This window comes from Urocitellus parryii, chromosome 11, assembly GCF_045843805.1.
Source record: "Urocitellus parryii isolate mUroPar1 chromosome 11, mUroPar1.hap1, whole genome shotgun sequence".
Taxonomy (NCBI): Eukaryota; Metazoa; Chordata; class Mammalia; order Rodentia; family Sciuridae; genus Urocitellus; species Urocitellus parryii.
In genome coordinates this window covers 43,531,701-43,544,806 of record NC_135541.1, presented here as the reverse complement: position 1 = coordinate 43,544,806, position 13,106 = coordinate 43,531,701, and the positions used below count along the sequence as shown (strand labels likewise).

Genomic DNA, 13,106 nt, shown 5'->3' with positions numbered 1-13,106 from the left:
TGAGATGGTATATCTGTGAAAGCACCTCACAGAATGTTTAGCATAGGAGAGGGACTATTAGTTCACTTTTGTTTTCACTCAAACTGATGTTTTTCTCAATTTAAAATTCTAACCCAGGATGGTCTTTATTATACTTAAAATATATGTTAAGTAGGCATTTTATTTTAATAAAGTTTCTGCAACTGGAAGTTGATGTATTTGTGCAATTGAGGAACTTCAGACTCTCCTATACCCTTACTCTTTCATCCTTCATTACACACATCTGATAATTCGAAGTGGAAAAATCCTTCAAAAGTAGAGAGATGATTTCTTCAAGGAAAGGGCTGAGGTCTTAAAAGACTTCAACAGTACTTGCCAATGAATGACTTTAAGTCACTAAGTAAGATCATTCTGCATTTGTCACTTGAAAAAGGGAACTAAAATGACATGAAAAAACCCATGGTTCCCCCTTTTTCACTGTAAAAGCATCAGATTTGGTAAAGCAACCCCATCTCTGGTAGTTTAATTAGGTGCCAGTAATCATCTTTCTTGGGAATTAAGATCCTCACAGTACCCAGACAGTGTTGCCTGGTGGGGCTGCCAGGCTGCTAGGGTGATCCAAGAACGAGGAATTTGCCCTTGTAAAAGAAATCTCTACTTGAGTGTTTTTCTGAATCCTCAAAGTTGTTCCTGCCGTGGGCCACCTGTAGGGCAGAGCCCAGAATCCAGGTGCGGGGCCAGCTGCTGGCTGCTGTGCACTCTGATAGAACAGCCACAGCCCACACAACTTACCATTTTCTGGCTGTTCCTTAATGTCAGCATCACTTGGCTGGCTGGGACTTTCAGATTGACTCGAATCTGAAAAACATAAAAATACAGCCAAACATTACAGGGTCTGTGAGGGAAAGTGGATCAGGGGTGCCCGGCCTTCTTAAAAGGTTCAGCCTATACACCAAGAATGGGAAACTAGAGAAACAACATAACAAATGAGAAGAGGAAAGATGGAAAGATAAACAGGGGCAGGGCAGGAGCCAGTGCCTTTTGAGAGGACTCTCAGTTTCTTTTCCACCTCCACTGGCTTTTGCTTGGTGCCAGATCAGAGCTCGACGCTCTTCAAAAGCCATTCTCTTATAGACAGACCGTTTGCAAACCACTCTTCTCCATTATTTATACACTGGAGTCTGATAAAGACTTCATCTTTCGTTACACACATCTGAAGCTTGATCCAGAACATAATAAAGTGTCAAAACATATTTTGAAACTGGTATATAAAAGCAACCCAAACAACAGTAACAAGCTCTGTTGATATTTAGCTCTGTATTGCAGCAACAGATTATGCAGACTAACACCATTCAGTAGCAGAGTTCTAATATTCTAGCACACGCACTTGAGATAACTGTATAACTCAAAAAGGGCTTTCTGAAAGTACACGTTTTCCTCTGATGTTAAAAGTACTGTATTCCTATTGCACTGATGCATTAGGTAGGTCCTAAAGGGCTTTATTAGCAAAAACAGATTTCTGCACACCTTTATAAAATTAAAACGATTTCTTCTTTCATAATCAGATTTTAGAACTAAAAATTTTTAAATGCAATTAAATTAATTTCTTAATAGAATAATTTAAAATAAAGTAACATTTAGCTTTAAAATTAGATTAAAACTAAATTAAAAGAATTGCATAGAATTAGAAGCAAGCATATTTATAATGGACTTGGGAGTGAGGGAGAAAAATCAAGAAAAAATATTTCATAGGGAAATTTTTTTTATGTGAAGCACTTTTGGGGATTTAAGATAGTTTAAAACATTATTTTAAAACCAATGCACACAAAATCTTTAAAACAAAATTTTAAAACCTTTTATAATCTGTGGAAAAGCTGGATCCTGACTTTACTTCACAGGGTTAGAATCAGGTCTCCGAAATTTTGACCACGTTTCAGCAAGAAGTTGAAAGTAAGATCGAAAGTTCATGGCACTTAACTGTGATTAAACTGAAAATGTTACTTCTGTTGCAACAGACAAATAGTATCACCAATATTTCTGGGAGATATTGCACAAAGTGACTTTAGACTAGAAATGCTAATTTATTATTAAAACAAAGACTTCCTGCTTTTAAACAAATCAAGATTTGAATTCTAGAAAAGTACTATAAAGAACATGTATATTTTGAAATTTTCAGATAATCTTAACCTTGATGATTACAGCAAAAAAAAAATGTTTATTTAAGGGTTCAAATTACAAAAGTAAAAAAGCAAATTTTTATTTAAGTCTGGCAAAATGACAGTTTTAAATTTTCTTGTAACAACTGTGTAATAAAGACAAAAACAAAAGTCATGATTTATCAAAACATTTTAGAGGGAGGAATCCTTCAGAAAAAAACTATAAAATTAAATACAAAGGCCTGCACTAAAAATTGGAAATGCAAACAAATTTATATTATAATCACATTTGAAATTTTAATTATTAATATCACACGTAGAGCATACAATTTTTTAAAAATCCCATAATTTCCTTCTTTTTTCCTAAGGAAGGGTCCTATCACTTTGCCATTAGAAATAACAAATTAAATATTTTAAGAAATAATTCAGCATATTTTAGGAGAGACATGCCTCCATTATTTTTGTTCTAGAAAGTCTTGAATGATTAATATCTGTACCCAAAATTAAAGCAAAATATATAATTTCATTTTAAGAGAACTAAAGTTCTTCTTGATCAAATCCCCAAACAGGTATATAAAATTTTGCCAGATACAATGTTTTCTTTGGAATAATACTAGGAAATATAATTCTCTATCTGATAGCTTAGCCAACATTCTACTTCTAGGTGTAAAACCTTTACAATTAATTGCTTCTCCATGAACAAATGGAAAACATCTTTCATCTCCATTAATTTAGATATATAATAGTGAATGACTTTTCTAATATTTATCCAATAATGTTAAGACAAAAGGAATAAAGAGAGACGCAAGTCTTTTTTTTTTTTTTAATAATCCGAAAGTAGACTTCTTTGTTCTTTTCACTTTACATTTATGTTTGGTTTGCCACCCTACCTTTATAGAAAAATAACAAAATGATAGAAAATATGCCACAGCAATAAAAGATGTATATTAGGTATGTTTAAAGTTAGTTTAAAAATTCCAAAGACACAGAAAAACAAGCAAACCAACAGTGAAGGATTGAGTGGCAAAAATGTTCAGAATTGGTCTGTAAGGGGCCGCGGCGCTCTCATGAAAGCTCAGTTACAAACACTGGAGGAGGCATCTAGCCAAACTGAAAACAGAATGTAATTTCTCAGTTTTTATTCAAGAGCTAGAGACACTGCTATTCACCCAGCAGCTGCATACTAAAGTATCCCATCCTGGTAAGGGTTAGGCAAAGCCAAAGGTCCACCAGAAAATTTGAATGATCTAAAAACTTCAGTAACTTTCTATCCTGCCCATTTAATACTGTTTCCTTTTTTGAACCACCAGGGAGCAAAACTACCAGATCCTGTAAGTATCCTATGCTGAGGATGGACATATGGGCACTTTTTCTGATACAGCAAAAGGTCATGGATGCTGTTAAGAATGGAGCCAATCAGATGGTCAGAATCGCAAATGAATTTCTACCCATACATAATTGATACAAATGAAAAATCTCCTTCTTAAGCATTTGCATTAAAATACTATCAAGAAGGTTAACAATTAATTTACTTTTCTATTTTATATACTTGGTAGAGACCCGTCCAAAGCCAATGCAACTTTATATCTTACTATTCTGGATAATCATGCTGTGGTTTGTTGACTCCAATCACCTCTGAAATAATTAGAGGCCCCAGGAAACAAACAGGTGCATAAGATTAGATGCCCCTCTTGTATCTGAGGCCCTGGGACAGTGAATTTCTCTTGTTCCCTAGTTGAAAGCCAAAAGATAGATAGATGTATAGAGATATATAGACACACACACACACACACACACACACACACACACACACACACATTTGGTGGTGCCGGGGAACCCAGGGACTTATACATGCTAGATAAGCAGTCTACCAACTGAGCCATATCCCCAGCCACCCCCGAAAAGATTTATATTTTACAATAAAGAGAGTATTCCTTAAAGTGTATTTAAATGATGGAGATGGAAAAGCTATTGTGAGGAAGTACATTAGGGTTATCAATTTTTTTTCCCATCTAGGGATTTGTTTTTTGTTTAAAGAACCTTAGACTTCAACCTAACCTTGAAAAGCGATGTTTCTTTTGGTTTTTTAAAAATTTATGAGCAGAAATTTAAACCTAAAATAGACAGGGTTTGCATATAGGAGGCTGGGTTAAGACCTCTTAATTGGACTGGTAGCCATCCATCTATGCATTTCTATGGCGCCTACAGCTATATTGCTAGAGTACTCAGACAAAGTTCACTATAAATATAATCACTAGGGAAAGGAATAAAATAAATCATAATGTCTACAAATCAGTCTCCCCTTCTTGTACTAAGCTTATGCAGGACAAGAGCAGAAACCTTGTGCTAGATTTGCTACTTAGGTACATATTGGGGCACGGAACCTCACACAGCACTTCTCTGGGCAAGGCAAGGAATGACAAAGACATGTGAATGCAATAAAACTGTTGCGACAAAAATGCAGGTATCACTTCCTTCTATTTTATGTTCTTTAAGCAAAAAGCAAAGATGGAATATTGCTAAATCTTCTCTGTCCTTGACCTAGAATAAAGCGCTTTCTCCCCTGCAGTCCATCTTTCATCGTCCACAGAGCTCACATGGTTCGACTGATATAGGTGAACCAAGGTGATTTTAAATGATCTCCTATGAGAACCTGAGCTCCTAAAGAAAAGAATTCCTTCCTCTTTTTCTGTTGCCTACAGTTCCTCCGACAGGGTGCCTGGCCCGGCCACAGAGTTCAATAACTGCTGAACTGATGAATTTTCCATTGTCGTTCAGCTTTCTACCACTGAACCACTGCCAGCAACACTGAACCACTGAAAAATATACTAAGCTCACACTGGAAAAGGGAGTGTAGAACTTAAAAAGAGGGGAAGAAAAGGCCTCTATCTCTGTTTGACATTCCCCTCCTTGGAAGCCAGCAGAAGAGGTGAGGTGCAACCCTCCAGTTTGTGGGTGATTCGGAAATCTTGCAGTGTTTGAAAGTTGCAGACAGTCATTTCCTATGACCCGCTGGCCCACAAACCACAGAGGCTGAGCCAAGGACAGTGTTTGAGACACAGGAGGCCCTCCAGAAATGTACAAGGGCTAAAATGACGGATGGCAGGACTATTTTGTGCATTCAAAAGACACAAAGATTAGGGAAAGCCCCATCCTGGGGTGTCTGCAGAGTGCCTCCGAATCCTGACCACTGCTATTGTGAAGAGCCTGATAAAGAAGAGCAGACACTTGGTGGTGAAGAATTTGCCCCCCCCCCAAACACACCAGTGTAATTCCTATTCAGTCCCCATGTTATCAACAAAAAGTCTATGGCCATAAGGCACAAATTCTAGTTCCACTAGAAAGATAATTTTGCCTGAGTTTCGCCTAAGTTTCCCTACACCCCAAATGGTTGGGCTAACGAGGTCTGAAAAGCCTTTGTTAGAATTTTGTACCCAGTCTGAAATTTCCCAAACTAAATGATATGAAAAACAACAACAAAAAAAAAAAAAAAAAAAAAAAACAGAAGTCACCCAGTCATGAAAGTATGTTAGTCAAGTGAAAGAAAAAAAGTGAAAATTTTACTGGAAAGAGTTGGGATTGTTTATAGTGTAAAAAATAATAATAATAAATAAAAGACAAAGAAAGAATGGATACTTCCTTGCAAATTAATGAAGAGTTAGGAGAATTCTGGATGCAAAAGGAAATAAAGAATAAGGGTAGTGACACTCTGACTGTGATAAACAGTTATCCTGGGCAATTGTAGCCCTTGAAGATGTTCAAAATTTAGACATGTTTTTGTTTCTTATGGTTTGAGGAGATGAGTACTTTGCAATAAAGGCAGATCAAAGAATTCATTTTTCTACATCCATGAAGTTACAATAAATAAAAATAATATTTCTGATTAATAGTGTAAGGTTTAGAATTTTTCTATTTTGATCACGTAGTATTCTACCATATTTATTACAGTAAAGAAATCTAGAAAAGCAAATTACTATGAGAGTCACATTTTGCTTACTGATCTCACAGTTGCTGTTATTCAAGAGATTATTGTTGTAATGTTGATAACATTCAGGAATATTTTATATTTTTTCCAGTAAGACCACATCCTTAAAGACTGATGTCAGAAGAAATATTTGAAAAACTTTATTTGAGAATTCAAAATGTCAAGGTACAGGTGTACATATGTATATATAATTTGTAGCGTAAGTGTAAACACTGATGAATAGAAGACCACCAGCCAAATATAACATTATTCATCATGGTCCAATGAAGAAAAGACAGAAATCTGTAATACCATCCTAAATCTGGACCGCCAAAAATATGCAATTATTATTAGCATTTCTAGATACTAGATAAAATCCTTTATACACAGTGAATAACCAAACCGATATTTCAGGTCAATTAATGTACATAACTGTGGGTCACCTAATGAAAAATTAATATGCAATGACCTAGTTCTTAAAACAGAAAAATTATAAGGCAGGTTATACCATTTAAGTTTTCTTTATGTTTTCACAAGGAAATAGTCCATGGTTCTTCAAATGGAAAGTCTTATTTTTACATTTAAAATACAAAATTTGATCTCTACCACTTCACTAGCAATCCCAAACTGCAGGTCTACGTGAGAACTGCAGTAATTAAAGCATGCAGAGCAAGTCCTTCTTTGTCCAAGGGAGACAGGGAGATGTGGCCTAGGAAGTCCTAGCTCCAAAAGAACTCAGCTAGTTTGCACACGTGGGACTTGGCAGAGAGGAAAGGCTGTGTTCATGCAGCAGCCACTTGGAAGGGGTCCACAGGACCACCCGGGGCTGCCAGCTGCTCTGGAGCTTCACCCCTTAGCCACACCCATGTATGGCATTTTCAAGGCCTATTTAAGATTGTTACATAACCTACTTTACTATCATTTTCTTTCTTGAAAGTATTCTTTTTGTAATGCCTTTTTGAACAAGAAATTTGTGAAATATTAAATTTGCAGGAATTAGATTTTTTGGCATTAACGCTGGTATTCAAGGCCCATCTGTTTAGTGGGACTGTGTATCAGGATGGGACTGTTTAGGTTGAAGAGTGATTCAACTGTCTTATCACCTACTCATAAATGTGTTAGTTTTCTATGTGCACAAGGAGGTTGCAGAATGATACACAGTTTTAACATGCTAAGAAAAAAAATTAAATGGCGTAACTATTGTGAGATGACAGTGAGGGGGACTCATTTCTAATCTTTAAAAATGCTAAATTCAGTCACTCTTAGAGTAAAGACAAAATGACTCAATCCTTAAGCCTTTGGTCTTCACATCAGGCTGATTTCAAGGAGTGATCAGCTTTGCTAGTGACGTAAATAAAGTCAAAGTTGGTGATAATAGAAGATATGCAAGCACGATACTTGGACTACGTTTATCACTTCTCACATTTTGTTTGACAAAATGTTTAGACCATCATTTTGAACTATGTTTCCCCCCCCCCCCATTAGAGGGGCTGTGTTGACTTGAGATGGTGACCTGCTGATTAATTTAGAACTCAAGTAGCTAAGGCGACCTGGTCACCTACCCACTCCAATGTAACGCAGACCTACATAAAAGGCCTTTACGGTAAAGTCATCACATATCAGAATTGTGCTCCACTTCACCCTTTTAGTCACTTTTTCACCATTAAAATGAACCACAACACTAGGTCTTGGGATATAAATATACTTGAAGACTATTCATATAGTCATTTAGATACAGCAGAAAATGCTTCTATACATTTTCATGTTATAAAATAAATATATCAAATAAAAGTGATACATAACTGAATTATAATCTGTAATGTATTATTTGCATGTAGATGTCCATAAAGTAATTTATTAAAATAATCGGGGCTGGGGATGTGGCTTAATGGCAGAGTGCTTACCTACCATGCATGAGGCTTTGGATTCCATATCTAGTGCTGCCAAAAATAAAAATAATAAAATAATAAAATGCCCTCTGTTGAGAGTAACCATGCCATTAAAGTTCAGGTAACACCATAAGTAATAACTTTGTTGAAATTGTATTCAGTATTGAAAGGAGTATGAAATGGCAAAAAGATAAGATCCTAAAATTTTCATCTGTATAATTTAATTACACTAGATCTCAGTTTCTTCATCTGTAAAATGGGAACACCAGTGATCATTTGCCTAACTTAACAAGATAGTTTATGAATCAAATAAAATAAAGCAAGAAAACCTGGTTTTGAAATTTATAAATGGACAAAAAACCCCAGTTATCTCTGCCATTCACATTTTCTCATCCAAACAACTTTTTCATTTGCTTTTAAAAAATCAACCCCAATCCACACATGATGTGATTCTAATATAAAGCATCCACATCACAGACCTGGTTTTAAAGAAAAGGTTCTTAATTCCCATATACTGGGAAAGAGATTATCTCTGATAATGGAAATGTAAATCTCAGCTTGCTGTTGTTTATTCCAGACAGACATTTGTGTGTTAAGTCTGTTTATCAGGCAACACTTTGTCTAAGCCAGGAAGTAGTCAGTCTTTGTAACAAGATGTATGCAAATTAATTTCCCATGAGTCTCTGCAGCAAATTGTAGCAGGAAAAAAAAAATATTCCTTGTTACTTTACCAGCAAGCAGCTACCTCAAAAGTAGAATAGGACAGAGGAAGACCATGCTGATGAGTTTAAATGAGTCCTAAACATGTGCTCACAGTCTGTTGCTCTTTATTCTAAGCAGACGTAGTGCATTACATCTGTTTATCAGACAACACTCTGTCTGGATATTCAGGCTTTGGAACCTGTGTGAAAATAATCCAAGAAAGTAACCTGTCAGTGGCAAGACTCCAAACCTCCTGCCGCTTTAAGAATCTCTACCAAAGGAAGTACCCCCCAAACCTTGGAAACTTAAAAAAAAAAAATCCAGCTCCAACTTTTTATCCACTTTCTATCTGAAAAAAACTTTTCCATTTTCATTGTATTCTCTAATGGTATGACAGATTCCTGTCACAATAGTAAACTTTATCATCCAAATTAAACTGATAAATACAATATTTGCTAACAACACCCTATATATAACCAAAGCCAGGAAGCTTTTAAAATAAAACAATAGAAGAGTATTTATTCTCTACTTCTATTATTAAGGTATCCTGGAATCTTCTTTAGTTTAGTCCTAAAGTAACTATTTTTTTTTAAATCTATACATGAAGAGTTGAACAGTGTATTTCTTTTCTTTTAGCCTTTCTTGTTGGTTTTCAACTGGGTTTGAAAATCTCACCAAAGGAACCAAATTGGTTTAGCTTGTCTTCCTAGACAAAATAAACACTTTAGGACTCTACTTGTTTGTATTCTCCTCAGTGGCGCCTTATGCATCAGCAGCTAAAAACAAAGAAACTTTTTAGCTGCTCAGACAAAATGCAGAAGCTTCCCAAACAAGGCGGGGGAGGGGGCGAGAGCCCAGGGAGGGTGGGGTGGAGGAGTGTGCAGCAAGTCTGACAGTCCATTCAATATAGGGATGATGGCTATAATGCATCCAGGGTCCCCTTGCTAATTAAATATGCATTGGCACAGTTTTGATCGATGCAAGCCATGGATCAGATGACACACCTGCAAAATCTTGAGCACAGAGCTCCCAGGAAAAGGGAAAATACAGTCTTGTCTCCTTATCTTTGTTTTCAAAGGCTCTCAATTTCTGTGCTTAGATATCTAATTTAATTCTCTCACCCCTCAGCAAACTGGATTAGGGAAGTCAATACTGCCTTTGTGCATCGACAGGAAAACACAGCTTTCCTTTTATTCAATTTAGCTATGACCTTTAGACAAAGATAATGACAACTGTCTAAAAGTAAGGTTAAGGCCTCAAGAAGACCCTCAGAGCTAAGGCTCCCTAGGAATTTTGGGTGACAAGGTGGTGGGGTTTATGGTGACATTTTCCCTCCTGGTCAGGAAGAAGAAGGATTATGATTTAGTGGTGTCTGGTATAATAGGGACAGGAAAATAAAGGGAAGAGATTTAAAACCACGGATAAAATGATGAAATTCTCAAAAATCAACTGAGCCCTTTTATACACATACCCAAAATAATTTGGTGAGAGGACAGAATGAGAATGACACAGTAACAATTTGCCCCCAAAGTAGAGTCACTTAATAGAAGGTTGAAGATTCTGTGGTTGGGTAAGTCAGGAAGGTTTTTTGGTTGGTTTGTCGTCCCCACCCCTGTGGAAGCATTTGAGAAAACACGTCCCACCACTGTTGAAAGAGGTAACTAGAGATTTTGGACAACTCAGGGATTTTCTGCAGGGGTAGCAATGTTGACACCACTACTGTAACCAAAGGGGAAGTGATACTGGATCATTCTCCTAAAATGGCACGAGTTCCCTTTTAATTTGGGGGGTCTACTGATTGCATTTATTCATCTATTATTTCACTCAGCTTCCACTATGTGCCTTGTGTCCTATGTACCTCCTGATACAGAATGGAGAAAGGCAGGCCCGTGCCCTCAAGGAGCTCACAGTGGATCAGCATGATTACAGAACCAAGATTCTGTGCCATCCCCTCTTGACTGAATTCTGTCTGCTGATGAAATTAAGGTAGAGCAACAAGTTATTGTGCACCTTTGTAGTTGCCTGTGTTCTTTTAGTGTTAAAAGCAATTGGTTTCATTAAATGTATCCTCAAAACAATATTTGTAGGAGGCCTACATCCTAATTGCTAGTGGTAATGGTTAGAGATAGCTTTTCTAGTGAGACAGACAGGTTTAGACAGAGTTCTTTTAAGTGAAATATTGGACTATCACTGCAAAATTAGCATTGTTGGAAGTGGTGTCAATTATCAAACTAAGTTTAAAAAATAAGACTTTACCCCTTAAAAACAATTTCATACACAGTTTTTGAATGCTAATCCTGATCAGGCCCAGTGTCCTCCTTTTTACAGAAGTGACAATTCTAGCAGAGGCAGCTGTGGTACAGTGAAAAGCGCAAAGGACTTGGTTTAAGAAAATCTGGGTTTGAGCCCCTTCTTTGCCATTTCCTAGAACTGTGGAGCTGGGCAAGCCCCATTCACCTTCCTAAGCCTCGATTTACTCATCTTCGAAATATCTGATCCTCCAGACTCTGAGAACTGAATGGCATGACTTAAAGCACCTTGTAAAATATGAGGCACTGTAATTCTGAAACAGGACATTACATAGGATCAGGTTTTCTAAAATATATAAACTACTTAAAGAATCACAATGCCTATTTTTATTTCTTGTCTTATTTTTACCTGCAGGTAGCGTAGTATCTTGAATATATAGATCCTAATCCATATTTGTTAAAATGGAATTGAAAGAAGTGAAACAACAGCTCCTCTGAGGCCATGAAATACAACAGGCCATATCTTGGGAGATGTCCACAGATCTTTTGGGGTGGATTTTCTGGCGTTGGGGAGGCTGCCTGGCTGGAGGGTGTTGTACTCCATGTGGTGAGGATAGAGTGTAAGGGTGTCAGAAAGCCTACTTTCTGGTCCTGAATTGCCCATTTTTTTCCTCCTTGGACATGTAAATTCTCACCTCTCCAGGCTGCAACAGCTACAAAGATGAAGGTGGTTTTGTATCCTGTGAAAGTTGTCTCCAGCCCTGGAGTTCTGAGTTTGAGACAGATCATTAGCATTGGCATTGCGGGTCTGTCAGGTGCATTTAAGGCTGGGACCCTCACTTCATCCAAAGGGACTGGGAGCTATTAGCTTATTTGCTGCTGACCATAAGCACGGTCAGAAATAACGTGAGTGCAAGAGCCATTATAAGTCAAAGACTGTCTCTACTTATAAATGACCACAAATAGCCCACGAAGAGTTGTAAATGTTTATCTGCAGTAACTGGGCCAACGCCTGACCACAGAAGCCCACAAACAGTGTTTTCTCTTTATAACTTGACCTATCCTGTCATCTAAAACATTAGAAAATGTTTTGTTCTAACAGCTACTGAATAAAGTATCCTTTAAAGAACTTAGTGTAGGTGAAAGGTCCTAGAATGTGGGGTAATACTTTTTGTTTTGTTTTGTGGAGGTGAGGATCAAACCCAAGGCCTGTATATACTAGGCGAGTGCTCTACTACCGAGCTACAACCTCAGCCCCTAGGACAATACTTTGAAGAACAATTTCAGATTAAAACATCTCAAGTGTCTATCTTTAAAGTAATGTGACTTCATTTTCCACTTTGACAATAACTTTCCCTAATCATTTGATTTTTTAATCTATAACAAATATGCACGAATATAGAGAGTTACTGGTTTGGTCAATCCAAAAACATTCCTCAAGTTTCCCAGAGTGAAGCTCGGGTAAAATCTGAACATTTCAAAATGTACTCAAGCTTCTTTCAAGTGGAAATAGTTACATATTTTTTGCTTCTATGTCCTTATGATAGATAAAATGATTTAAATGATTTCAGTGAATCATTCTACTTTTAGGAGTTTCCGTTTGTAGTCTATCATGGCTTTCTTCCTGACATATGCAGTGCTAAGTTATTTAAAATTAATTGCAGTACAATATTTTAAAATTTCTTCACATGGTGCTAATCTCGAGTGCTTTGGATGTTTGAACCACACTTGGAAGCCATCAAGTCCTGTGTATCCTCATAGCAGTTGAACATGCTGAAAAGATTAGACAGTGATTCTCCAGTGAACTTTAATCTATAACCAAAGCTAGACAGGATTATAAAATTTCAAAAATGTGTGAGTTGATACAAATGAGAAAACTGCAAACATTCCTTATAATAAGGGGGAAAGATAACCCAAACACATGATTTTACTTATTATTAGGTCTGAAATCCTGAAAAAAAAGCTTTCAGAAATCCACCACTGATCTGGGGATACCACACACTCATTCCCTCACCTTCATCTAAAGTTCATTTTATATGGTGTTCTGGCTTTCATTTTAGGATGCAATCTCCTTTTTTCTCCCTGGGACTATGTTGGGTGGGAGATAAAAGTATTTTCCATCCCAGTAACTCAGTATGGATGAGTAATTTGCTCAGTAATAATCCTA

The 13,106-nt window shown here is 36.8% G+C and overlaps 1 protein-coding gene across 3 annotated transcripts in view; it reads right to left on the bottom strand.

Annotated features, from left to right (window-relative positions):
* Positions 1-13,106, bottom strand: part of Nfia (nuclear factor I A) — a 351,492-nt gene that overhangs the window by 167,334 nt on the left and 171,052 nt on the right. For all 3 annotated transcript variants that reach the window (XM_026407234.2, XM_026407231.2, XM_026407233.2), the window contains one exon: positions 772-837. In XM_026407234.2, the coding sequence (XP_026263019.1) occupies positions 772-837 (66 nt within the window). The remainder of the gene's footprint in view (positions 1-771; positions 838-13,106) is intronic.